The sequence below is a fragment of the Aspergillus pseudodeflectus genome (assembly GCF_044049435.1).
Source record: "Aspergillus pseudodeflectus strain CBS 756.74 chromosome Unknown BJX68scaffold_1, whole genome shotgun sequence".
In the NCBI taxonomy this organism is placed as follows: domain Eukaryota; kingdom Fungi; phylum Ascomycota; class Eurotiomycetes; order Eurotiales; family Aspergillaceae; genus Aspergillus; species Aspergillus pseudodeflectus.
Window position 1 is genome coordinate 1,173,847 of NW_027263777.1, and position 22,204 is coordinate 1,196,050.

Below are 22,204 nucleotides of genomic sequence, written 5' to 3' on the forward strand. Positions count from 1 at the left end.
TGCCTTCCTAAAAAATGGCACGATACACTATGCTCGCGGTTGCACCTTCCCTGATGTAGGACAATAACTACGAAACAATTGCGATGGTCAATATGCCCGACACATAGTATTCATATATCGTAAAACGCCGTAACCTATGTACCGACCTAGTCTTTCATCACAACACAGACATTTAGAAGAAAAAGTCTATAACCCCTTAATCCCATCCTCATACGGCCGAAGATCATACTCTTCAGGATACGTCTCAAGAATCCTCTTGAGCTCCTCCATCTGCTCCCTCGCCTCCTCCGTAACCTCCTCATAAACCCCCTCAAACGCGCTCCGAATCGGCGGCTTCTTCTCCCTCTCCGCCTCCGCAAACTCTCTTAGCACCTCCTTCCGAATCCCCTCGCGGGCCTCGCGCTCTAAATCCTCGTTCCAGATCCCCTCGTTCTCGAGCCACTTGCGGAGTCTGATGATCGGGTTATCGCGCCGCTTCCAGTCCTCGACTTCGACGCGGGCGCGGTACGCGAATGAGTCATCGCTCGTACTGTGGTGCGAGACGCGGTAGCTCATCGCTTCGATGAGGACGGGTTTGCCGCCGTCGGCGAGGGCGCGGCGCCGCGCTTCGCGCATGGCTTCGTACACAGCAAAAATATCGTTGCCATCAACGCGGATCGTGTCAATGCCGTAGCCAACCCCGCGAGAGGCGATTCCGTCGCCGCGGTACTGTTCTAGCGTGGGGGTTGAAATTGCGTACCCGTTGTTTCGACAGATGAAGACTACAGGGCAGGAGCGCGTTGCGGCGATGTTGAGGCCCGCGTGAAAGTCACCTTCGCTGGCGGCACCCTCGCCGAAGTAGCAGGTGACGATGCTGGGTGGTTTGTCTGGGTTCTGGAGGGCTTGAAGTTTCAATGCGTAGGCGGCGCCCGAAGCGTGTGGGATTTGCGTTGCGAGGGTTGAGGAGATTGTGTGCTATACAACTTGTCAGTGACTCTGTTGGGTGGCCTGCTGGGAATAAAGTGATATGTACCGTCCGTGGGTAATCACAGCCATAATGTACAGGCATGTTTCTTCCCTTGCCAGAGTCATTGCGATTGGCGAATAGCTGGCTCATAAAGTTCTTCAATGTGAATCCTCGTTGTTGGAACACGCCTGTTTCTCGGTATTGGGCGAAGACCACGTCGTCGGGGGTCAGAGCTGCTGCAGAGCCAACGCTTATACCTTCCTCGCCGGCCGAGACCTACGGATCGACCACCATTAGCCTCTTCTTCACCAGGAATATAGGATATATCAAGGAAGCGCAGGGGTCGTACCATATAGAAACTCAACCTTCCCTGCCTCTGCGCCTCAAACATAACCACATCCATAATACTCACTAGAACAGAGCACACCAGTCAGCCCATTCACGCATATATTTCCTGGAACAAGTCCCAAGAAGAAAAGCCAGAGTGCAAGACTCACCCGTCAACATATTCTTATACCAAGTCAAAACCTCCTCATTCGGAACATCCGGCCTCCCGCGAGCCTTATCGACAAGAACACCGTCGGAATCCATCACACGGTACGTTGGAATACTCGCTGACTCCAGCGGATTGATAAAGGACATGTCGGTTGTGAATTTGCTGTTTACGGCGCCGGGGAATCGGACTCTGTAACGGCAAATGCGTAAGAAGTTAACCACTGCTGCATTGTTTCGAACTGGATAACTTGGGAGAGGGGTATGGATATCAATTGTATTGGTTCAAGTCTCTGAAGGAAAGAGAAGAGTGGTTGAGGAATATAAGCATACCGATCTGACCCCGGTCTCTGTGAAATCGACGTACTCCATCGCTTGGAGGCGTACAGCGGTTGTAGGAACGGTAGTCGTGACTGTGGTTGTGTTCGTAGGCTCGGGACACACGGTATTCGCCGTGGCAATGGGCGGAGAGAGGACATGGCAGTCTATTGTGTGCAAGTGCAATTGAGGAAGAGTCCAGAGCATAGAGCGAAAAGGAGTGTGAGAGTGTTGTACCCATTTCTATGGGATTTCCCCAGACTCATTCTCCCTTTGGGGTGTGCGGAGAAGCGGTTGGCTTCGGAGGGAGCGGAGTTAAGACGTCACGGGCCCGTGGATAGCCGAGGGTTGATGAGGGGACTACTGAGTGTATCATTGGCTCTCGTTTGGCAATACTTGGGGGATTGGGGGCTTATCGCGGGGCTTTATTTCGGTAAACTTAGTTGTTCAAGTACTGTGATTGTGATAAGTAGGATTTTGATGGTTTCCTGGGAGAAACCGTCGATTAGAGCCTTACAATCAGCGTTTCTGAGAGAGTACCTGGCGGACTGAAGAGAGCACTGTTGCAAAAGAGAAAAAGGTATAGAGATATTTATAATTAAAGGTATCCTAAACTCCGTTCAGAACGATTAAGCCGAGAGCCAATTCCATCAACCTTATACAAACAGTACCCATGCGATCATCTCACCATTATACCATCATCTCGAGAACCATATATCATAAAATATTGAAAAGAAAATGCCTTATTTGCACCCACAATCAGTCCCTTCAGCTGCGCTCTGGATATGTCGCTCCTCATCATTCACAAAACTCGGAGGTAGATTTGGATTATCTCCTCCCGGCTTCGGGATCGGAAAGTCCTTTAATATGCCGGATTCCAGCATCTCATACACACTAGGATGAATCTCTGCTCCACAGGGGATATCTCTTGCGGCTCCAAAGTTTGGTGGAAGACGTCGAGGGACCCATTTTCCGCCTTCGAGCTCTAGGCGTGTTGCGACCGGGAGGACCTCTATATTTTGTTAGACAGGTCTTTCGAAGGTTGTTGTGTAAAAAGACTCAAGGAGAACAAACCTAAAATCCACCACAGCATAACAGATATCGCGCTTCCACCGTGCCCGAACCGAAGCTTGTCATGTGGTTTATTCGCAATCTGCTGGGCATGAAATCCCTCTGTACCCGGCTCCTCGTCTCTGCACAGCGACTGTGTCGCGTCTCGGACCGTCTTCGCCACGTTGGTCGTCATGAATGACAGCTTACTTTCCGACTCTGGCAAGCTCAAAACTTCTTGAATCATCCAGTTTAGCGGGATATCCGACAGCAAATGTTTCTGGCCGTCATGTAACGGCCACCCGCCGCCCACGTCGCCGTGGTTCCCGGCGAACCAGACTTCTTTAAAGTCCACGGTTTTGCGAGTCTCCTCGTCGAGGTGAAAGAGGGCCGGTTTGAACTTCAGCCGACGTTCGTGGATTGAGACCGCGTGGCGAATATGTCGCGCACAAGGGCTGGCAATGTATCGATAGGACTTTCGAAATAGTGGGATCTCGAACTGACCGACGCTGTTGACGCAGTCGAAAAGGCCGAGGAAGTGTACAGCGACATCAGGGCGACAAAATGTTCTTTTAAACTTTTTCATGTATCGCTCCAGTTCGCGGTCCTTGTCGGTTTGTGGGACATTTCCACGTGAACTCTGATATTGACTGAATGTATCCCACGCGAATGGCACCATCTCTTCGTTTCCGCGCGAGAGGAGGCCAATACTGTGAATCATCTCAGACAGGAACCGAGCCGTATATGCGCCGCGAGAGAAGCCGAAGATGTAAATATGATCACCTGGTGAATAGTAGCGCATCACAAACTTGTAGCCTGCGAGGAGGTGATTGACAAAGGACACGCCAAAGCCCTGGTCTAGGATGGCACTGACGCGTGCTCTAAACCTTGACCATAGACTAGGTCCCGCAGAGTTACGGTTGGACCCTCTGACATACGTCAAAGTTCCAATGCCGGCTGTGAGAATGTATGTTAGTACAGATTTGCGAGAGAAAGACGGTAGGCTCACGCTGGTAGTAGTGATACTGTCCCGGAATATGCCTTTCAAGCATCTCATATATCTTTACGATATTTGTGTCCTCCTCCGTTCCCTGATACTGGTTTCCGGTTCCATCGAAACAAAGTACGAGCCGACGCGGCTGTCCTTTTGGGGCAGGCTCGCCCTCATTGAACGGGTTGGTATTGACATGTTGGAAAGGCATTGTGGCTATCTGGCGAAGCACCGATGGGTAAGGGTCTGCTTACCCTTTGTCGCGTGGTCGGCAGAGTTTATAAAGGTGATAGCAAGTGGGCGGAGCGACATTCCTTTTCTTGATGAGGCCGGATTCGCATGGCGATCGTCGGGACGCCCAGGCCAGCCGCTCCTTCGTGCAATCATGAGTGGTCGATGAGTGGACACGAACACCCTTTCCTGCAGCTGAATATGCGCCAAGGGGGCCTAATACCCTAATTGCAACCCTGCCCAGACTTTAAGCCCTAGGCCCTGACTTGATTAGTTGGTGAGGTGAAGAACTTGCAGGCTCGTGGCTTGTTGAAATCGCGATGATCGGTGCGAGCGCAATCGAGTTCGTGTAGCGATGAGATCTGCATTGCCGATGCTTTTTGGGTTGAGCAATCATGTTCCTTTGGATTGGGTGACTTGGGTCAGATGGATCAGCTTCTGCAGCTTGTTGAATGATGATTGACCCACAAGAGGCGGCCCGCCCGTCGCCCTTGCTTTGGGTTGGCGTGGGATAAGGCTATGAGCGTATTCAGCTGCTGACACCGTGAGAGAATTGACAGTATGCCGATACAAGGCGAGAGATTGTACATGTGTGGATACATTGCCAACTAAGGCTTCCAGCAAGATGACGCAGGATCCCTTTCACCGCAAGAGCGCCTGCTAAATGGGAAAGGAGAGCTGAAGGAAAACATTATTGACAGGACAACCTTGGAGAGTGGGTCACCGAGTGGCGGCCTGAGGTCCTCCAGAAGCAAACTTGAAGATGAAAATCATCATCTCATCTGCTGACCTCTTCGGAACAAAAACTGCGTCAACTATGTCGCTTCGCTTCTTCACCAGTCTCACGTTCAAGGTTACTTTTACGTAGAGAGATGGCAAAGTCGGCGTATGCTCTCGACGAAACGAACCCGATGGACATGGATCCGCTTTCGGTGTCTAGGCTATTGTCTGAAGGAGGCTTCCTAACGACTCGAATAAAAACGCGACGGACAGAAAGAAGGCTGAAGTCGGACTATGCTTAGGCCGCACCACAGATTAGCTCATCAAAGATCACTTCTCTGTAGGCCCCAGTTCAATGGCTGCGTCTGGTGACTAGAAGGACAATAATAGCAACAGAGATGTGATCCTTTTGTACTAACCAAACTCCTCATACACTGTCCTGGCTATACTGATCAAACTGTTCATGAATGAATGTGAGCTTCAGCGCTCGGCAAGCCGTGATCCCACCCGCCGTGGCTCCACGGGCTATGGCAGAAATCATCAGCTTGCGGTCATCTCGGGGGCAAGAAAATGCTTCCATCTTGGTATCACAAGCAGATAAAATGCAAACTGAGGCTCTCTGTCAAGGGTACAAGACTTAAAAGTCACCATGCGATCAACCACAGAGTTCGTACTTGTCTATTTGAAAGGATGCCGGTCGCTCCTTCCTCGCACTGAAAGATTTCCTCAGGTAAGGTACGCCCACAGACCTTAGTTCGGTCGCACCTTCCCGGGTTACGGTTTTATAGTCGGGCCCTTGGAGGAAGGAGCGATGGATGGATCCATTGCACACTTTCCATCTTCGGTCAATCATCGCTCTGGATGCTTCTTGTACTACTAGGAGTAGTGTTCACCCACAGGCCGAAGCCAACCTGCTTGATTAGGTTGATTCATCTTTGCTGTCTTGCAAGAATAACAATTGTTGAGCTTTGATCTGCCATTCGAGATGACTTCACAAATCGTGATACCAGGAGCAACTCCGACGGAACAAAGACCGAGTCGGACTGATTTCCTAGAAACGGCCACAGTTCCGACTGAATATGTAAGCAGTGACTGACTCAACAGTACAAATGCCAGTACCCCTCATCGCACTTCGATCTCGTGAATGTATGAGGACACCACCTGCAGTCGCCATGGCGTTCGTTCCAACGCTGCACCACGAGCTGACCTCTCAGCCTCTGAAACCTGAGCTGACGGCCTCCATCAATCCGTTTAGCACGCCTATCCGGACCAGTCCTCGACATTCGGCAGATATCATTGCAGAGAACGCTGTTCAGGATACGCTGCGAGATGTCACCCTTACGCAACCGGCGCCGGAGCCACAACCTGCTCAGCAGGTCTTCGAGCGGGCGCCGTTGCCAGAAACAAATCGACCGCGCCAGTTAGCTGTGACTACGCTGATAGTTCTATCCAATCTTGTTCAGGTGTGCCGCTATCTATACATAGTAAACCTCCTAAACAGCGTGTTAAGATTCAGTAGATGATCGTGAACTTCTCCGGCGTCGCCGGCGGGCGAACATTCAGCGAGTCCCTCCACGTGAAGCCCTCGTACGCAACTTGATGGCCGCAAGCTATGGGTAAGTCTCGCATACACTTGACCAACATCATGCCTATTATACTAAAGCATCGCAGCCTCACGCAAGGCACATTCGTCCTGATGAGTGGCCGTCTCGGGGACGTCTACGGACACCGCAAGATGCTGCTAGGAGGCGGTGCGTGGCTCTGCATATGTACCTTGGCCAGTGCCTTCTGCACCAACTTCTTCGCCTTCGTGACTATGCGCGCTCTCGCTGGTGTCGGAGGCGCCGCTATCATGCCAAATGCTGTGGCTATGATAGCCATCACCAACCCGCCGGGACGGGTCAGGAATCTGAGTCTGGGATTCTTTGCGGCTTCGGCGCCGTTGGGAGGCTACTTCTCTGCGCTTTTCCTTGGAGCATTTCTGGAGAATACTCATTGGAAGTGGTTCTTTGTTTTTGTGTGAGTGTCCAGGAGGCTTAGGGGCGGGCTCAATGTAGGACGAAGCTGACGGGATAGGGCTTGTCTCGGTGCTGCGATATTCATTCCCCTCTGGCTTCTTAGTCGGGGAGAAGTGACGATCCTCCATACAGGCAAGATCGATTGGCTAGGCGCTGGCCTAGGAACCGGCGCTTTGATACTATTCAACTTTGTCTGGAAGTATGTCCTCCCCTCATCCATGACTCCTCCTTCCACGTGAAACTAATCAAGACTCCAGCCAAGCACCCAGCGTCGGTTGGTCAACCCCCTACGAGATCGCCCTCCTAATAATCTCAGTGATCCTATTCACCCTCTTCATAATCTGGGAACACAAAACCCCACACCCCATCCTCCCCCCAGAGATCTTCCACGCCCCCTCCTTCGCCATCCTCGTCCTCGTCATCCTCCTAAACTACATGACCGTCGGCACCGTCCTGTGGTACCAGCTCCTCTGGCTGCAAGAAGTCTGGCACTGGTCCACCCTGCAATTCGCAATCGGTTGGACCCCTTTTGTAATCTGTGGTACCGCAGCAGCATGTCTAGCCGCATGGCTCATCCCGCGCCTCGCAGCGCAATGGATCCTTGCGCTGGGGACAGGCGCGGTCCTAGCTTCAACGGCACTCATGGCAACCGTGTCCGAGAAACAGAGTTACTGGGCACAGGTCTTCCCCTCCGTCGTGCTATTCTCCTTCTGTCCCGACCTCGTCTATACAGCGGGGCAGATCATCGCATCGAATAGCGTCCGGCGGAACCAGCAGGGTGTCGCCGGGTCGATTATCGGGACATTGAATCTTTACGGGAATAGTCTTGGTCTAGGCTTTGCGTCGACGGTCGAGGTGCAGATTGCAAAGGACTCCGGAAATGCTATTGCTGGGTATCGTGCGGCGCTGTACTTTGGGGTTGCGATTAGTGCTGTAGCTCTGATTCTGGATCTGGCGTTTGTGCGGAGGGTTAAGGATGAGCGCGAGGGGTGGGAGGAGGGTGATGATGAAGGGGTTCTTGGGGTTGAGTTGCATCAGGCGGCTGCGACTGGTGTGCAGGTTGCCAGGTTGGAGGATGGGAGGGGGGTTGTGCAGAGGGTTGAGTAGATACTCTACTAAAAGAGTATCTTTGCTAAGCAGGGGAAAAATGCATTTATTACTGGGCAGGTAGTATGCTGGGTAGAGGCCAAATCTCGCCGAAGATATCCCACTAGAGCCAATGCCAACGTGTGCTCTGGAGGTAGTGGGATTATCTCCAGACACGATGGATTTGCTCGAACGAAAAACTAGGAATACGCTCTCCCTCCAAGCACACCTAGTGTGTCACCCATGCTTGAATCTAACCTGTTTCATCCGCGAAGGTTCTCCATACAGATCAAATCCAGATAAACAGGGATTAATGAGCAAATAGTATACAATCGACAACAACACAAAAAGCCATCCATCTATCTAATCCCCCATCCAGAGCACCGGCTTGGCCACATACAACTCATCCAAGAACTTCACATCCTCCCCACTCAACAACCCCTCCTTGGCCAGCTTTACAGCCTCCGCCGCCTCATCCACCCTCTCCACACTCGCAAGCCCAACAATCGGGTTCACCCCCTTAGCCAAACTCCACGCGATAGCAACCTTCGCCATACTAACCCCCTTCTTGTTCGCGAGCTCTTCAACGCGCCCGATGATGCTGACGTCTGCGTCCGTGACGGGCCCGATCAGGAAGTCAGAGTAGATGTCGGTCGTTGAGCGGGTTGTGGGCTTCTCCTTAGTGACACTGTAAGGCCGTGTAAGGAGACCGCGGGCGAGCGGGGACCAAGGGATGACACCGATGCCGGCGTCGCGGCAGTAGGCGTGCATTTCGCGCTCCTCTTCGCGGTACAGCATGGAGTGGTAGTCTTGCATGCTAATGAATTTGTGCCAGCCGTTTTGGGCGGCGATGTTGTTTAGGGCTTGGAATTCCCAGGTGTGCATCTAAAACATTCACTGTTAGGACTAAGCAGGAAGGTAAGTTGTTGGTGGAACCGGAGGGAGGGGGACGTACAGAGCTTGCGCCGAGGTATCGCACTTTCCCGCTCTCGACGACATCATTGAGTGCCTTCATGATCTCCTCGCGGGGTGTGTCACGGTCCAGTCGGTGGATTTGTAAGACATCGATGTACGTGCCTAATCGTTCGACGCTAGCATCGACGGCATCGAATATGTGCTTGCGAGAGAGTCCGATGCGATTGACCATGACACCGTCGTTGGCGGACATTATGCGGAGCTTCTCCTCTTCAGTTTTTGCGCCCTCAAAGTCCTCGGGTGTGGGGATGCCCCCAAAACACTTTGTCAGAATGACGACTCTTGATCGGTTAATGTTGTAGTGCTTTAGGGCTTTGCCGATGATGCGTTCGGAGTCGCCGAAGGAGTAGACGTCGGACTATACGGGCCGGTTAGATTCTAGGAGCACTCCTGGTGGAAAGAGTATGAGGTCGTACAGTATCCCAGGTGTTGATACCTCGGTCAAGGGCATGCTTGAGGATGGGCAATGCCTGTTCTTCTGGGATTGTCCATTTCATCTGGTCGGAGGTTCCAAAGGACATGGCGCCTAGGACCACCTTGGAGATTTTGAGGCCAGACTGGCCGAGTCTGATTGAAAGGTCAGTCAGGCATGTTGAAGTAACGTGGTGTACGAAGACATTGGTGACTTACCGGGTGTACTCCATTATGTTGACTTTGGTGATTGTTTGAGTAGATGTTACAATGTGTAGGAGGCAATAGATGCGAATTGATGGCTATGACCTCCTGCTTCTCGGATGCTTATGCCCCCTTTTATAGCCATGCTGCCTCATGACACAAAGACTATTTTGCCACGGATTTTGCAATTCTGTACACCGTACCATGTAGATCGGACATGGATGATGTGAGCCGCAAGCTTGTCTTTGTTTGCCCTGTGGGTCAATCGAAGCCCTTTCTGGGCTAATCCTATATAGGCTTAGCATCAAGTCTGATCAGCCTTTTGATAGGCTGGTACCTCAGCAAAAGCGGATCCAGTGCTCACCCCAGCTGCTCATCTCAGCCTGAGCAAGGGTGGCTCTCGTCACCTGACGGAATGAAGGGCGGCATTTGGCTGACCCGTTGGACGTCTCGGTGACTTTTTACCTAAATGCCATCAAGAGCTAAGGTTATGTTGTGCAACATAATTGCCCCTTTCCATCAAGACAATGCAGACTATGGAAATCTCGCTCACCACGGAGCTACTAATCGATCGCCTCTTAGCTCATGCCACCACCGAGTCTGCTGGAAAAGCTCGCCCTGCTCCCCGCCGATGAAAAACCACCACTTCTTCAGAAACCATGGCTGTGCCTCCCAGCTGCGATAATCCCAAGGACAACCGAAGCCAGTAGCACCGTTCTCGCCTCCGAGATACGAACCCCAGCAGATGAGCCCGCCCTTCTCCAGGTCGTCACACAGATCCTCTTCTTCGAATAGTGGCGACTCCAACGAACAGGCCTCAATGATTCGTCCACGTAGCGTAGGAAAAGGTAGTGCATCGAGATACGGATGATGACTGTATCGTATCTGTGCTATAGTCGGTCGGAGATGTGGCACCACGTTGTCAAATTCCTCTTTGACCATCGTCTCAGCGGCATCTTTTGAGATTGATTCCCGATAAAAGGGTGATTCGGCATCTGGGTCAGTTAGAACATCAAAAGAAAGACCAATAGCCTCAGCGCTGGCTCTTAAAGCGGCAACTTCAGTAAATTGCTTCAGACGGAGATGGTTGGCGTAGATGTCAGGTAGAGCATGGGTATGAACTTGCATGCTATTTTCAGGGACGAGAATCTTGTCTGTGCGAAGAGCTGTTTCCAGCCCGTCCATTGAGGGTGTAACGTTGCTTGACGGGTTGTGCGATAGGTCCGTAAGGACATGACGCAGCCCTGCTTGGAATATCTGGTTGATAGAGATCTCCTTCGAGATGATTCGACTGTATATGGTTTCATCAACGCTATCGATTTCCTGCATCAGTTGATCCAAAACTCGCTCTCTCAAAAGCAAATTAGATGTTTGCGTAGGCTGAAACTGCATTAACGAGCCTGCATTCTGATGCGCTGCTGGCTCGTGTATCTCATTTCCTCTGTATACACCTGGGCTCCCAGCAGTAGAAGATGAGTCTGCCAGTACCGAAGGCGTTGTTGGGTTTGTTCCTGCTGCGGATGTAGCTTGGGTAGCTAGTCCATTTTCCGAAGCTATCACAGTTGTCGAAGAAAAATCATTAGAAGAGTCTTCTAAGCAGTTTTGGTGTACATCCAGTAGTCTTTCTAGGGCTTGCATTCGGCGTTTCTGTCGTTCTCCTGCGCACGAGTCAGTCAACCAGCCTCGGTCGCAGTGGGGATAGCGTAAACTGACGATAGCCCTTCTGAGCGACCCGATTTTGCTGCTTCCTCCGCTCCGAGGCTTGCTTTTTCGGGGGCGCTTCGGCCATGATGGCTGATATCGATGCGAAAGCCTCCTGGAGACCTGGCCAGGGTGTCTGGCTTGTTGTGTTGACCGTGGGCTGAAGCTGACCTCAACTGCCAGCGCCGGACCCACTTCTGATCAATTGGCCAATAGAAATGAATTTTGTCAAAACTGCCGATGCGTAGGTAGGAGGTATCCTCTGGCAAAGAATCTACCAGAGGTGTCCTGTCGAAAAAAGGGGAAGTCTACTAATTTGAAGAAACTATATGAGTTACAATAGGATACACTTCGCAATAGTCCGGCCACTCTTCAGCTACATGTAAGGAATGGCGGTTCGGGAATCGCATTTTCGTTCACAGGTTGTAAATATATAGATTAACCATCCACAATTACCTACCTTGCTGTTCAGGCAACTATGCATTTGAGTTCAAGAGGGCAGCAGATTAGTCGATGGTGGTATAAAGCGGCACAGAGGTCACTAGTATAGGCCAGTAGTATCCTACTCAAATGATAGACAGACCGGTGTTCGATGGCCTTCCATCTAAAGACTCGAACGGTGATAACCTTGAGTGCCACCGACGCTTATCTTCTACCAGGAAGCTACTGCATGAGCTCTCGTCGAACGATTTGATCATCCTAAAGCTGTTGGCGCGGAAAGCCAAGCAGACGAGTATAGAAGCCCAATTGTACATATATTTCCGCCGCCTCAGCAATGGATTCTCCGCGTCAGCGACATAAGATGGGAAGCGAACGGATATATTTCCAGACCAAGGAGACATCCTCCCGACAAGGAAAACAACGCGGCGTGTTCGGAGATCCCGAACGGATTTCGCCTGGAAACGCGGCGGAGCAGGATCAGCGAGTCAAAGCTCCCTTACCCCGCAAGCGCCCCAGCTTTGTCATGAAGACGTGAACGTTACCTCCCCAGGCCCGCCAAAGCTGGGGTTTTCTTGGCCGCGGAAACGACCATCGGCAGTGGACTGAGCAGCTGTGGAGATGAGCTTCTGAGTCGCTAAGCTGCATATGAGGCGCAGCTATTACACCATGAGAGGAACGGTCCTCCCACCCAGGGAGGCATTATTCCGGGATGGGGTGGTGATCGCTGCCTTTTCCGCTGCTACGCTACACTGGTGACCCCTCAGTTGGCTATCCAGACATATATCTAGCAGAGATTGGCCTAAGTCTGAGTCTAACCACTGGCAGCGACTTGACCTGCGAGAGTTGTGTCTAACCATGGCGACTTACACTAACAAACCGGCCGACGTCGATGTCCTTGACGAGAAGCTTTACGACCCTGACCATGTCGAGAAGGTATCGCGCACTGTCGCGATTGACAACTTCCAGGTCCTGGGCTTGAGGCCCGAGGATGCCGAGTTTTACACCAATTACCCTCCCGAGGCGAGAAAGAAGCTCCTCCGAAAGGTCAGCGCCCTCAACCCTCAGCTTCGAGTATATGCTAAGATACGTGCAGGTTGACATTCGCCTGATTCCCATGCTGGCAGTCCTCTATCTGATCAGTCATTTGGACCGAGCCAATATCGGCAATGCAAAGATTGAAGGTCTCGACACCGACCTCGGTCTTTCGGGCGTTCAGTGGAACATCGTCCTCAGCGTCTTCTTCGTCCCATACGTGCTCCTTGGTACGAGATCCTGCCCACCTCTCAAGCAGGAAACTAAACTAATGAGTACAGAGGTCCCAAGTAACATGCTTCTCAAGAACTTCGCCAGACCTTCCATCTACCTCGGAATCCTAATCACCTCCTGGGGCATCATCATGACCCTGACAGGCATCGTACAGAACTTTGCCGGTCTTCTAGTGACGCGAATCCTCCTCGGGGTTTTCGAGTATGCCTCCCCATCTACTTCTATAGGCACCGCTAACAATTCCTACACAGAGCTGGATTCTTCCCCGGCGCCGTCTACCTCTGCACATTCTGGTACATGCCCAAGGAGCTCTCCACACGCATTGCCATCTTCTACTGCGCAAGTGCCCTCTCCGGTGCCTTCTCCGGCCTCCTCGCAGCAGGTATCGCACAGATGCACGGCGTCGCCGGCCAGGAGGGCTGGCGTTGGATCTTCTTGCTCGAGGGTATTGCCACCGTGGTTCTCGGTGTTATGTGCTTCTTCTGCCTGATTGACTCGCCGGCTTCTTCGGGGAAGTGGCTTACTGCTGAGGAAATCCGATACCTTGAGCTACAGCACTTTATCAAGGAGGGCGGCCTCTTTAAGGAGGAGAAGAAGAAGACATCGTGGAAGGATATCAAGGCCACGATGCTAAACTGGCGCATGTATATGCTTGCGTATATTCTCCTGGCGCAGTCGGCTTGCTCTTATGGTAAGCGCTACCTTTGCCTTGCTTCTTTCTATCCTATCTGCTCTGAAAGAGGTTGATCATGGAGTATACTGACCATGGATCCAAACAGGAACCAAATTTACGCTCCCAACTATAACCCAAGCAGTCCGTACTCCTTCCCCTTTCCTCTTCCACCACACAACCGAACTAACAATAATACCAGATGGGCTTCGAAGACACAAACGCCCAACTAATGACGGTCCCGCCCTACGTCGCGGGCGCAATCTCCGCCGTATGCTTCTCCATCCTGTCAGACAAATTCTACTGGCGGATGCCCTTCGTCGCCATCCCGCTGTGCCTCGTAACAATCGGCTACGCAATCATCATCTCACTCAAGGGCAAACTCGCTGAAAACGTCGGGCCCGCCTTCTTCGCAATCATCCTCACCTGCATCGGCATCTACCCAATCCACCCGGCAACAACGTCCTGGACAGCGAATAACCTTGCGCCGTCGAGCCGGAGGGCTGTCGGTCTCGCGTTTAATATCTGTATTGGGAATATCGGAGGTGTTGTCGGGAGTTATATGTATTTGGAGGCTGAGAAGCCGAAGTATTATACGGGGTTTGGATTGAGTTGTGCGTTTGGAGGGTCGGCTTTGCTTGTTGCATTGGCGCTTGAGCTGAGTTTTGTGTGGGGGAATAAGAGCAAGGCGAAGATGGATGAGGGAGAGGTACGGGAGAGGTATACGGATGATGAGTTGCTGAGTATGGGGGATAAGTCCCCGCTTTTCAAGTATACACTGTGATGGCTTGTGGTTGGAGGAGATGCTGGACTGGTGTGGGAGAGCCGGAGGAGCTGGGATGGAACGGATGGATGAAATGAGATATGGCTATTGTTATGTGAGGTCACTATAATGCGTTTGCCATGAATCAATGATTGTCTGGCTGCTCATATGCAAAAGAGAGGAACGATGGTAGTCGTCAAGCATAACCTTAAAACCCATACTCCAACCATTTATATCCCACATCAGAACCTAATATACACAATATCATACAGATTCTCCCAGCAAGCCTGGATATTCATACACCTTCCAAGCCCCTCTATCCTCAAAAGCCCTAGTCAATCAGCGATCAATCAGGGAACCCCCATAACCCCCTTCCCACCTAACCTCTCCACAGTCCCCTGCTTTAACCTCAGCACCCTCTCAATCTCCCTCCCCGGCAGTCCCTGCTTATCCCTCATATGCAACGCCTGCCGAATCGTCAAGGCATCAAGATACCTCCGTCCCGCAAAATTCCCTTGCCCCATCGCTTCAGCTTCGGCCTCGGCTTCGCGGGCTATGCGTTGGCGGGCGGTGATGGCGAGGAGGGCGGGGTTGGAAGAGGTAGGGAAGACTGATTGGTTGTTGCCTGGGGCAGATTGCGATTGGAGGTGCGATTGAGTTTGTGCGAATGTGCTTGAGTTTGAGAGGGTGGGTGAGGGGGTCACAGGGCCGATGGAGCGGAGGGATGCGGCGAAGTGGGGGTCGCGGCCGTCGAGGTCGATTGCTGAGAAAACAAGGGCGTGTTAGTTCCGTTTTACTTGGGCTTAGTTAGGATGCGAATGGGGCCGGGTAGGCTGATCGATGAAGGTGGAAAGGTTTCGGTGCAACTGTGGTTGCGGAGGCGGGTGGCTGTGATCTGCCTCTTAGGAAGCGGGAGAGCGCAACGTACCAGCTGATTTCTCAGTTGAAGCCTGTTCTTTGGACTGGTATACTGGACCCTGACCTTGTGCGGGTGGTCGAATACCGGGTCTCGGCGCTGGCGGAGGAGTTTGAGAAGGAGGTGATGGTTGAGCTGCCCTCGGAGGTCTGGATCGGGGAGCTGTGGTGGTCGCGGGAGAAGGAGTGGACGGTTGTTTGGGGTATTGGCGGCGAGCGGCAGCTTGCGCCGCAGAACGCGCTGATTTCGAGGCAGATGAGCCCATTCTGTGATTGTAGGGTTGTATTTGAGGGGATGCAGAGTGCTTGGATGAAATGTTCCGACTTTCTGGCGATGGATTTGCTTTGCCGGAGTTTGGGCGGGCTAGCCCGAAATGGACACCCTAGGGTGACGTCAAACAAATATTATTATTGGGGAATTCTGGAATTTGAATATATGTACAATTGATTCTGGTAGTATCTGTGTATTTTGATTGATTTGGCAATTCTACATGTATCTCCCGAGCGCTGGCTCGAACAAGCTATGGTAACTCTACGCTGCAACTTTTGGGTGTCTGCTAATCGTTCATCGGAGGCCAGCAAGGCGTCTACCCTGAACTTCACCAAGGGCACGGCTTCCGCTAATGAACGCGACAGTTCCAGCAGCAGCGACAGCAGGAAGGATCTGGAACAGATTCCAGGAAGTATAGTACAGGAAAAAGATGCCTTCAATGGCGAGGAGCGAGCCAAGGAAGACGGCGTGAGGAAGAGGCGCCGACTTGATCGCTGTCGGGAGATGGCTGATATTGGCGCCGAGGTAGAGCCACTAGAGGGAGGAATACAGGTCAGCTTACGTTTTCGCATCCGCAAGACATAGGAGCTCACCAAGCCAGCTAGTATTGGGAAGGCGCCGAGCACTGCCGCAAGGAAAGCGAGGGTGATGACGACAGGAGGGCTTTGAGGGTCGCTCTTGAAGATGTGATGGATCTCAGGGAGCTTTCCATATCTCGAGACTTCGAAAGTCGGGACGGGCTCATCGGGGCCGCGGGCGAGGGAGAGCTTGAATGCGGGCGCATTGTAAGCTTGAGACTCTCCAAACGATCCGATCAGAATACTGGCATCGAGAGCGTCGGAGGAAGAGAGGAATTGGGAGGGAAGGTCTTTCCATGTCTAGGCCACGTCAGCTAGTCAACGGGGGTGCGGAGATTCGCGTTTCATACCAATTCGACCCGTGACTTGCCGTTACCCTTGACGGAGAAAGGGTACGCAATGTCTAGGCCAGAAGTCGGTTCTTGAAGGAGGAGAAAGACTTGGTGCGCGCTTTTGGCTGACTTGCCTTCTTGCGCTGTCAGGGCGACCTTGAGAGTATCCGAATTGCCGAGGGGAACGGGGTCGGAAAGGGCGCCATTCGAGGGGATACTATAAAACGGTCGAGTTATTACTGCAATATAGCAGGGTACAAGCAAAGAAAAGAAAGAGCAGGAGCAGCATACTCATGCTTCAATCCAGAGCCGACGCCGGCGCCCTTGGTCTGAACTGACACGGTGGCATCAACAAAGCCCCAGCTGGCGGCGGCGGCGGGGAGCGCGGCCGAGGCCAGCACAGAAAGCTGGAGAACTGTCTGCCACCACTGCATTGCGCACAGGAACGAATGTAGCTGACGATGAAGTTGCGACGTGGAGCTTGGAAGAGGTCGAGGGAGAGTTGTTGCTGCAGAAGCGCTAAGATAAGCGCCCGGGCGGGATTGGGGCTTTTGGGTCCAGTGACCTCAGAGTTCAAGCCCTAATTCTGCTCTTCTCCTTCGGGCTCAAACCCATCGTTCCTCGACCTCCTGTTTTTCGACATCGCTGTTCCCTCGCGCCAACGACTATTGCGCCCAAGACGCACTCGATCGTCCCGGAAGACCGTCCCGCTCACTCCCACCATGCCCGATCACGATTTCGCCTAGTTTACGGACGACTTTTGCGCCCGCGAAATCGTCTGACACTCCGCCTGCTTCGCCATCGCCTCACCGACGGAACCCCTGCGATCCGGCTGCTGACGCCTCCAACACTGCTCTGGTAGCATCTGGAAAAGAATAATTGGGATATTGAGGTTACCGGGGACAATTCAAGTCATCTGTAAGTAGTGCCGTGGTGTGGGGGAAGGAGTTGTGCCCTCCAGGAGGAGTTCCCGGGTCCCCATCCGGACCCTCCGTTACTCATTTCTGACTTGTCTTGCTGCTTGTAGGTCTGCCCCGAACGAAGCGCCCTTGATACCTAATTTGAACGCAAGCCTAAATTACCGATCGAACCGTCGAGTCCTTCATACCGAGTCCTTGGGTCGCCATAGCTTGAGATATTAGGGTACTAAGAGGGGAACTAGGTCAAAAGCAAGAGGGCAACTATAGACCAAATAAGGGTTATCCTGCACATAGACCTAACAAACCCCTCAAACACTGCATGTAAAAAGTGAGAACGCTCTGTTGCATTGTCTTTGGCCCCTGTGGATCTTGGATTTATGGGCTTCCCATCTGGTTTCGTGCATGAATTCGATCAAGCTAACAACACCTCACAGTGGTTGCCAGGTCTGTTACACGAGAGCTCGGCTCTCCTGCTCTGCCAGACTTGACTTCTGTAAGTCTCATTGTAGCTTCTCCCCAGCCCCCACTGACTCTTGCAGCGCTCTCGACGCAGTTCGTCTAGGGCTTCTCAGGCGTCTCAGAGAACAGCGCACCCTGAACTGAACACGTCAAACGTTCCCCAATCATCTTATTCCCTTCCCCCAACCCCGCTTACTTCATCATTTGAAGAGGTTCTCCCTTCAAAACGCCGCAGAACACAGCGTGCCATTCATTCAGAGGACAAGACTTTGCCTTCCAAAAGTGTCTTGGAAACCCCGACTCACAGAGCCTTTTCTGAGCCATCTCAAACTCCAAAGTCTACCAGACCTACTCGTAACAGCAACTTGATTCTGTCAACTTCCCAGAGTTCCAGTGCTGTTGACACACCCCAAGAAGCCCCGACTCCTGGAAGTTCCAAATCTAACCCTACTGCCACGCCTGGTCAACCTCAGACAGAGCAAGGTGCTATTTCCCCCAGAAAACTTCCTCTCCGCAACCAGACAATCACTGTCAAACCTGAACCCTCAGAGACAACCAAAGACTCTGAAATGGGCGCTGGCATGTCTCACACCCGCAAGACTAGACAGTCAATGTCGACTCGGCTCAACGATGCGGGCCAGGAGAATGGCACTCCCACCAAGGCTTCAGCGGCAGATGCCTCTACTCCTCAGTCATCCCGTCGGGACCGCAGGTCGAGGCTTGCTGTCCACACGGGCGCAAAGATCACCAAGCCCCCTCCCGACACTCCTGCAGCTGCTACTGCTGAGACACCAAATGGTGTAAACAAATCCGCCACTTCTGTCAAGCAAACCCCAGCAGAGACTCCCAACACCTCTACTAGATCTCGCCGCCGCGACCGTCGATCATCCCGAGTTCTTGACCAGACTCCTAGTCAGGACAAGGCATCTGAAAGTGCTACAGCTCAAAATACCTCTGAACACCCCTCACCTCAACGTTCAAATAGACTGAGCAATACGGTAACACTTAACGTGGGCCGCAAGTCGTTGGAATCGATCCTTGCTCAGCAACAGGCGAAACGAAACGCCCAAGATGAGGCCGCACAAGTCGCACCCCCTGAGAATGACAATCATCTCGAGTACGATAGTGCGATGTACCGAAACAACTACGGCCTTGATGGCCAGATGGACGCTCCTACATCTCCCAACAGCATGTCCACCAGCACCTCCACTGCAGCACGCACCTCAGGACGTGCACGTAAGCCGACCGCTCGCGCCTTGGAGTCGTTTGAATCCGAGCAGCGCTACCGTCGTCCTCGTGCACCGTCCGCCAAACCTTCCGCCGCCGCCGACACGACAACGAACGCGGCCAACACTGACACGGCCGAGGTTCGCTCACGGTCGAGGCAGAAGCCAAGCCCGCAACCCCCTACATCAACCGCATCTACCCCGGCCCTCGACATTGCTGCGCTAGCCAAGCAGATTTACGAGCTGGCAGCGGCCGCAGTGGCTGATGACTTTGTTTTACCCCCTGAGACAGAGAAATGGTTTGCAGAGTTACAGCACAAGTTCGATGGGCAACATAGAAAGAAAGAAGCCGAAGCTACCGAGCTTCCTCCGCCCGCTGAGCCCGTTGAGGCCGTTGCGGCCGCTGATCCCGACGAAGCCTCCGAGGCTGTCGAGTCCTCTGAGCCTACTGAGGCCGCCGAACCTGCCCAACCTGCCCAACCCTCTGAATCCTCTGAACCCAATGAAGCTGCTGAACCATTACCAAGGACAGAAGAAGAGGCCGAGGCCGAAGAAACCCCGCCCACGAGCGAGACGTTCTTAGAGAATGTGCAAGTTTCGGACCCGTGGACTGATGCTGATGGCTGGGAACACACAGGCCAACATAACAAGCATGGAGAAGAGTTCGTCATCGTCGGCCCGAAGTATGAATGGTATCGTCCTAACTACACCTATGGCGACAAAGACCTGCCGCAACCCCCTGTCCGTCTGAGGTCATACGTCCAGTCCGAAGCGGACCGCGTGTTTGGCTATCCCCCCTGCATTGGAGATCGCAATGTGCCCGCTGATATCAAGGGCTTCTTTCTCCTCGAGAATGTCCCTGAGGAGCGAGCAAAGCTCAAAGCAAAGGAAGCGGCCCGCGCGAGAGGGATCATTGTCACAAGATATATGCCGTTGCACGAAATCGAGTTGCTCATCAGCCTCTACGATAACGGACAGCCGCCGCCACCCCCGGCTCCTGCCCCTGAGAGTGTCGCCGAGTCGAAGCCTCCAGCGTCCACTCGAAAGCGACGTCGAGCTGGCACCGCATCTACTCCTAAAGATCCTGCAGAGACCCCAAATCCAAAGAGACGTCGCCAAGAGACGGAAAAACCTACTCCGTCTGAGCCTGCTGCAATAGAACCTGCAACAGAACTTGTACCGGAGCCCGCATCGGAGCCTGCGCCCGAACCGCCATCGGAACCCAGCACGGAAGAAGAAGCCTCGTCTCCAGACAAGAAGTCTCTCAAAATCACTCTTAGCTTTGGAAAGAAGAAGTTCATGCTCGAGGATATTGCTTCCAGTGACAGCGCAGCAACCCGCGAGCAGTCAAAGAAACGGCCCCATTCCGAAATCGAAGAAGCCACTACCACCCCGGAGAAATCACATGGCCACGACACGCGCTCTCCCAAAGTCCAAAAGGTTTCCACCGCCGCAACAGCCCAGAAGACGCCAAACGAAACGTCCACAGTCCCAAAAGCAACACAGTCCATGGGCCCTCCTTCCACTCCTGCCAAATCCGCAGAAACCAAGACTAACGCCACCCCTGGCTCATCTGAGCAATTCTCTACCGAGACGACACCTGGAGGCCGACCTCGTCGCCGCGCCGCACAAGCGCTGATAGCAGGATTCCAAGTGCACGCTGAAGACCGCGCCCGCCGTGCTGAACGCGCTCGTGCCGCCCATGCCCGGAGGAAGGGGACGCCTCTGAAGAACGTCACCGCACTCAACGAGAGCCACGCCGAGTCACCGATTCGACCGGCAGCTGTCAATCCTATGAACGTTGATAAAAACTGAACGGTCAAACACTCACCGATTGGTTTTGATGCTATTGACCATCTAAGTTTTACCTCTCTACCTCTCTACCTCTTCTGTTTCATTCCTCGTCTCCTCGATTAAATAATCCTGTTTTTGATTTATCCTATCGGAGTCATGGGCACCGGGCTTTGGGTCAAGCATAGCGATGTCTGCATGGCAGTACTACTTCTACCACCACTTCAACAACTACATACGTACTTTATTCAGCGCGTCGACTTCAGGTTTATTTTCGTCTCAGTTTCGGCTTCTCTTATCTTGCATGTTACCGGCGGACCTTTCTTGTTTTCTTGTCATATCGCATTCAATCTCGCATCTTGTCCTCTAAATTTCTCGTTTTTACCCACTAGCGACAGTGTAAAAAATGGATGAAGGTCCTCGTTTTTGCAGATGAGTACCTAGTCGGCTAGTCACTTCGAAGTTCTTCTCCAAGGTCCTTTCTTTTTGTGTTATTTGCACAGGCCACAGCGAACTTGAGGACGTGATGACACCTAGATAAAGCGTATTGTACTTTACCTCATCTTACTACTAGTACCTCATTTCTCAACCTTGAAGAGCCAACTGCCTACCATTTTATTTGAATTCCCTTGTTACCAAAAATTGACAACTTTACCCTTGACCTTGCGACGAAAGCCTGAGCACGTGACCTCCCACACCCGCCGTGGATCACCACTTTTTCTCATCTCATCTTGTACGTCCATCTACCTCACTTTCGAGATCAAATCTCAAGCCACAGAAAATAGAGTCAAATTTCAAGCAGTCAGGCTAATAAACAAAGAAGTGGAAGAGAGACACAAAAAAAAGAACCAAAATGCCCACCCCACAACAACCCCCTAAATCCAAACCCCAAGCCCGGGTCAACCCAACCCCCCATATCCGTCCTCCTCCACCACCGCCAAAGGATATCCGGCAGACGAAGGCGTATAAGACTGCAGCGAGGCGGTAAGTTATACCTTTTACTATCTAGTACTGTGTAGGGGTACGTACGGGGTAGAAATGAGAGCTGACACCGTGTATCAGATGGACGACGACGATCGTGGCGCTACCGATTCTCTTCTATACGTCCTGGGTGTTGTTTGAGAGGAGTGAGTACTGACCCTGATTTTTGTTTTTGTTCAGTTCAGTTCGATACTCTGGGCTTCGTTCTGGATTGTACCTGCTTCTTCGAGGCGAGACTAATGTTTTTTCCCTTCTAGCGTACGGCGACAAGCAGCCAAAGCGGTTGGCTGGGGTGCCAAGTAAAGGGGATGAAGAGAAGTGATCCTAGCACGAGGTTAGCTACTGTACTATTATGGTTGAGTGTGTATGTATATGTGTATGTACTTGTTTATTGAGCATGGCGCTGCGTTGCTTATCCTAGCTAGGTACATTTCTTCCTTTCAAGTCC

At 52.4% G+C, this 22,204-nt stretch overlaps 10 protein-coding genes across 10 annotated transcripts; 4 read left to right on the forward strand and 6 right to left on the reverse strand.

Moving 5' to 3' along the window:
- Positions 1–93: 93 nt before the first annotated feature.
- Positions 94–1,995, reverse strand: BJX68DRAFT_223139 (thiamine pyrophosphate-dependent dehydrogenase E1 component subunit alpha). Its single transcript, XM_071038101.1, has 5 exons — positions 1,772–1,995; positions 1,444–1,631; positions 1,296–1,357; positions 1,013–1,222; positions 94–954 (listed from the first exon to the last, which is right to left on the reverse strand). Exons 1-5 carry the CDS (start codon positions 1,915–1,917, stop codon positions 187–189), a joined length of 1,374 nt encoding a protein of 457 aa, XP_070905812.1. The 5' UTR covers positions 1,918–1,995; the 3' UTR covers positions 94–186.
- A 504-nt stretch (positions 1,996–2,499) lies between these two features.
- BJX68DRAFT_251604 (T6SS phospholipase effector Tle1-like catalytic domain-containing protein) lies at positions 2,500–4,008 on the reverse strand (the record flags this gene model as incomplete). The annotated part of the gene is made up of 3 exons (XM_071042411.1): positions 2,500–2,768; positions 2,831–3,763; positions 3,816–4,008. 3 exons carry the CDS (start codon positions 4,006–4,008, stop codon positions 2,500–2,502), a joined length of 1,395 nt encoding a protein of 464 aa, XP_070905813.1.
- Positions 4,009–5,920: 1,912 nt separating this feature from the next.
- BJX68DRAFT_273879 (major facilitator superfamily domain-containing protein) lies at positions 5,921–8,196 on the forward strand (the record flags this gene model as incomplete). Its single annotated transcript, XM_071047556.1, has 5 exons — positions 5,921–6,211; positions 6,268–6,335; positions 6,420–6,767; positions 6,825–6,965; positions 7,024–8,196. 5 exons carry the CDS (start codon positions 5,921–5,923, stop codon positions 7,871–7,873), a joined length of 1,698 nt encoding a protein of 565 aa, XP_070905814.1. The 3' UTR covers positions 7,874–8,196.
- BJX68DRAFT_10577 (aldo/keto reductase) lies at positions 8,197–9,706 on the reverse strand. Its single transcript, XM_071035823.1, has 4 exons — positions 9,458–9,706; positions 9,244–9,394; positions 8,808–9,185; positions 8,197–8,737 (listed from the first exon to the last, which is right to left on the reverse strand). The coding sequence occupies exons 1-4, from the start codon at positions 9,469–9,471 to the stop codon at positions 8,216–8,218; spliced, it is 1,065 nt and encodes a 354-aa protein (XP_070905815.1). The 5' UTR covers positions 9,472–9,706; the 3' UTR covers positions 8,197–8,215.
- Positions 9,707–9,991: 285 nt separating this feature from the next.
- BJX68DRAFT_260536 (bZIP transcription factor) lies at positions 9,992–11,231 on the reverse strand (the record flags this gene model as incomplete). The annotated part of the gene is made up of 2 exons (XM_071043904.1): positions 9,992–11,100; positions 11,156–11,231. 2 exons carry the CDS (start codon positions 11,229–11,231, stop codon positions 9,992–9,994), a joined length of 1,185 nt encoding a protein of 394 aa, XP_070905816.1.
- An 890-nt stretch (positions 11,232–12,121) lies between these two features.
- On the forward strand, positions 12,122–14,523 carry BJX68DRAFT_273885 (major facilitator superfamily domain-containing protein). The gene is made up of 6 exons (XM_071047557.1): positions 12,122–12,628; positions 12,678–12,846; positions 12,898–13,051; positions 13,102–13,541; positions 13,630–13,664; positions 13,723–14,523. Exons 1-6 carry the CDS (start codon positions 12,440–12,442, stop codon positions 14,302–14,304), a joined length of 1,569 nt encoding a protein of 522 aa, XP_070905817.1. The 5' UTR covers positions 12,122–12,439; the 3' UTR covers positions 14,305–14,523.
- Positions 14,524–14,633: 110 nt separating this feature from the next.
- Positions 14,634–15,464, reverse strand: BJX68DRAFT_260538 (uncharacterized protein; the record flags this gene model as incomplete). Its single annotated transcript, XM_071043905.1, has 2 exons — positions 14,634–15,046; positions 15,212–15,464. 2 exons carry the CDS (start codon positions 15,462–15,464, stop codon positions 14,634–14,636), a joined length of 666 nt encoding a protein of 221 aa, XP_070905818.1.
- A 187-nt stretch (positions 15,465–15,651) lies between these two features.
- On the reverse strand, positions 15,652–16,882 carry BJX68DRAFT_223153 (putative oligosaccharyltransferase subunit ribophorin II). Its single transcript, XM_071038102.1, has 4 exons — positions 16,671–16,882; positions 16,398–16,596; positions 16,063–16,347; positions 15,652–16,003 (listed from the first exon to the last, which is right to left on the reverse strand). Exons 1-4 carry the CDS (start codon positions 16,811–16,813, stop codon positions 15,764–15,766), a joined length of 867 nt encoding a protein of 288 aa, XP_070905819.1. The 5' UTR covers positions 16,814–16,882; the 3' UTR covers positions 15,652–15,763.
- A 615-nt stretch (positions 16,883–17,497) lies between these two features.
- On the forward strand, positions 17,498–20,882 carry BJX68DRAFT_10623 (putative GPI-anchored cell surface glycoprotein). The gene is made up of 3 exons (XM_071035830.1): positions 17,498–17,627; positions 17,734–17,792; positions 17,839–20,882. Coding segments are annotated over exons 1-3 (3,021 nt in total). The 5' UTR covers positions 17,498–17,626; the 3' UTR covers positions 20,800–20,882.
- A 639-nt stretch (positions 20,883–21,521) lies between these two features.
- BJX68DRAFT_223157 (uncharacterized protein) lies at positions 21,522–22,180 on the forward strand. Its single transcript, XM_071038103.1, has 3 exons — positions 21,522–21,759; positions 21,838–21,902; positions 22,014–22,180. Exons 1-3 carry the CDS (start codon positions 21,629–21,631, stop codon positions 22,076–22,078), a joined length of 261 nt encoding a protein of 86 aa, XP_070905821.1. The 5' UTR covers positions 21,522–21,628; the 3' UTR covers positions 22,079–22,180.
- The last annotated feature ends 24 nt before the right edge of the window (positions 22,181–22,204 follow it).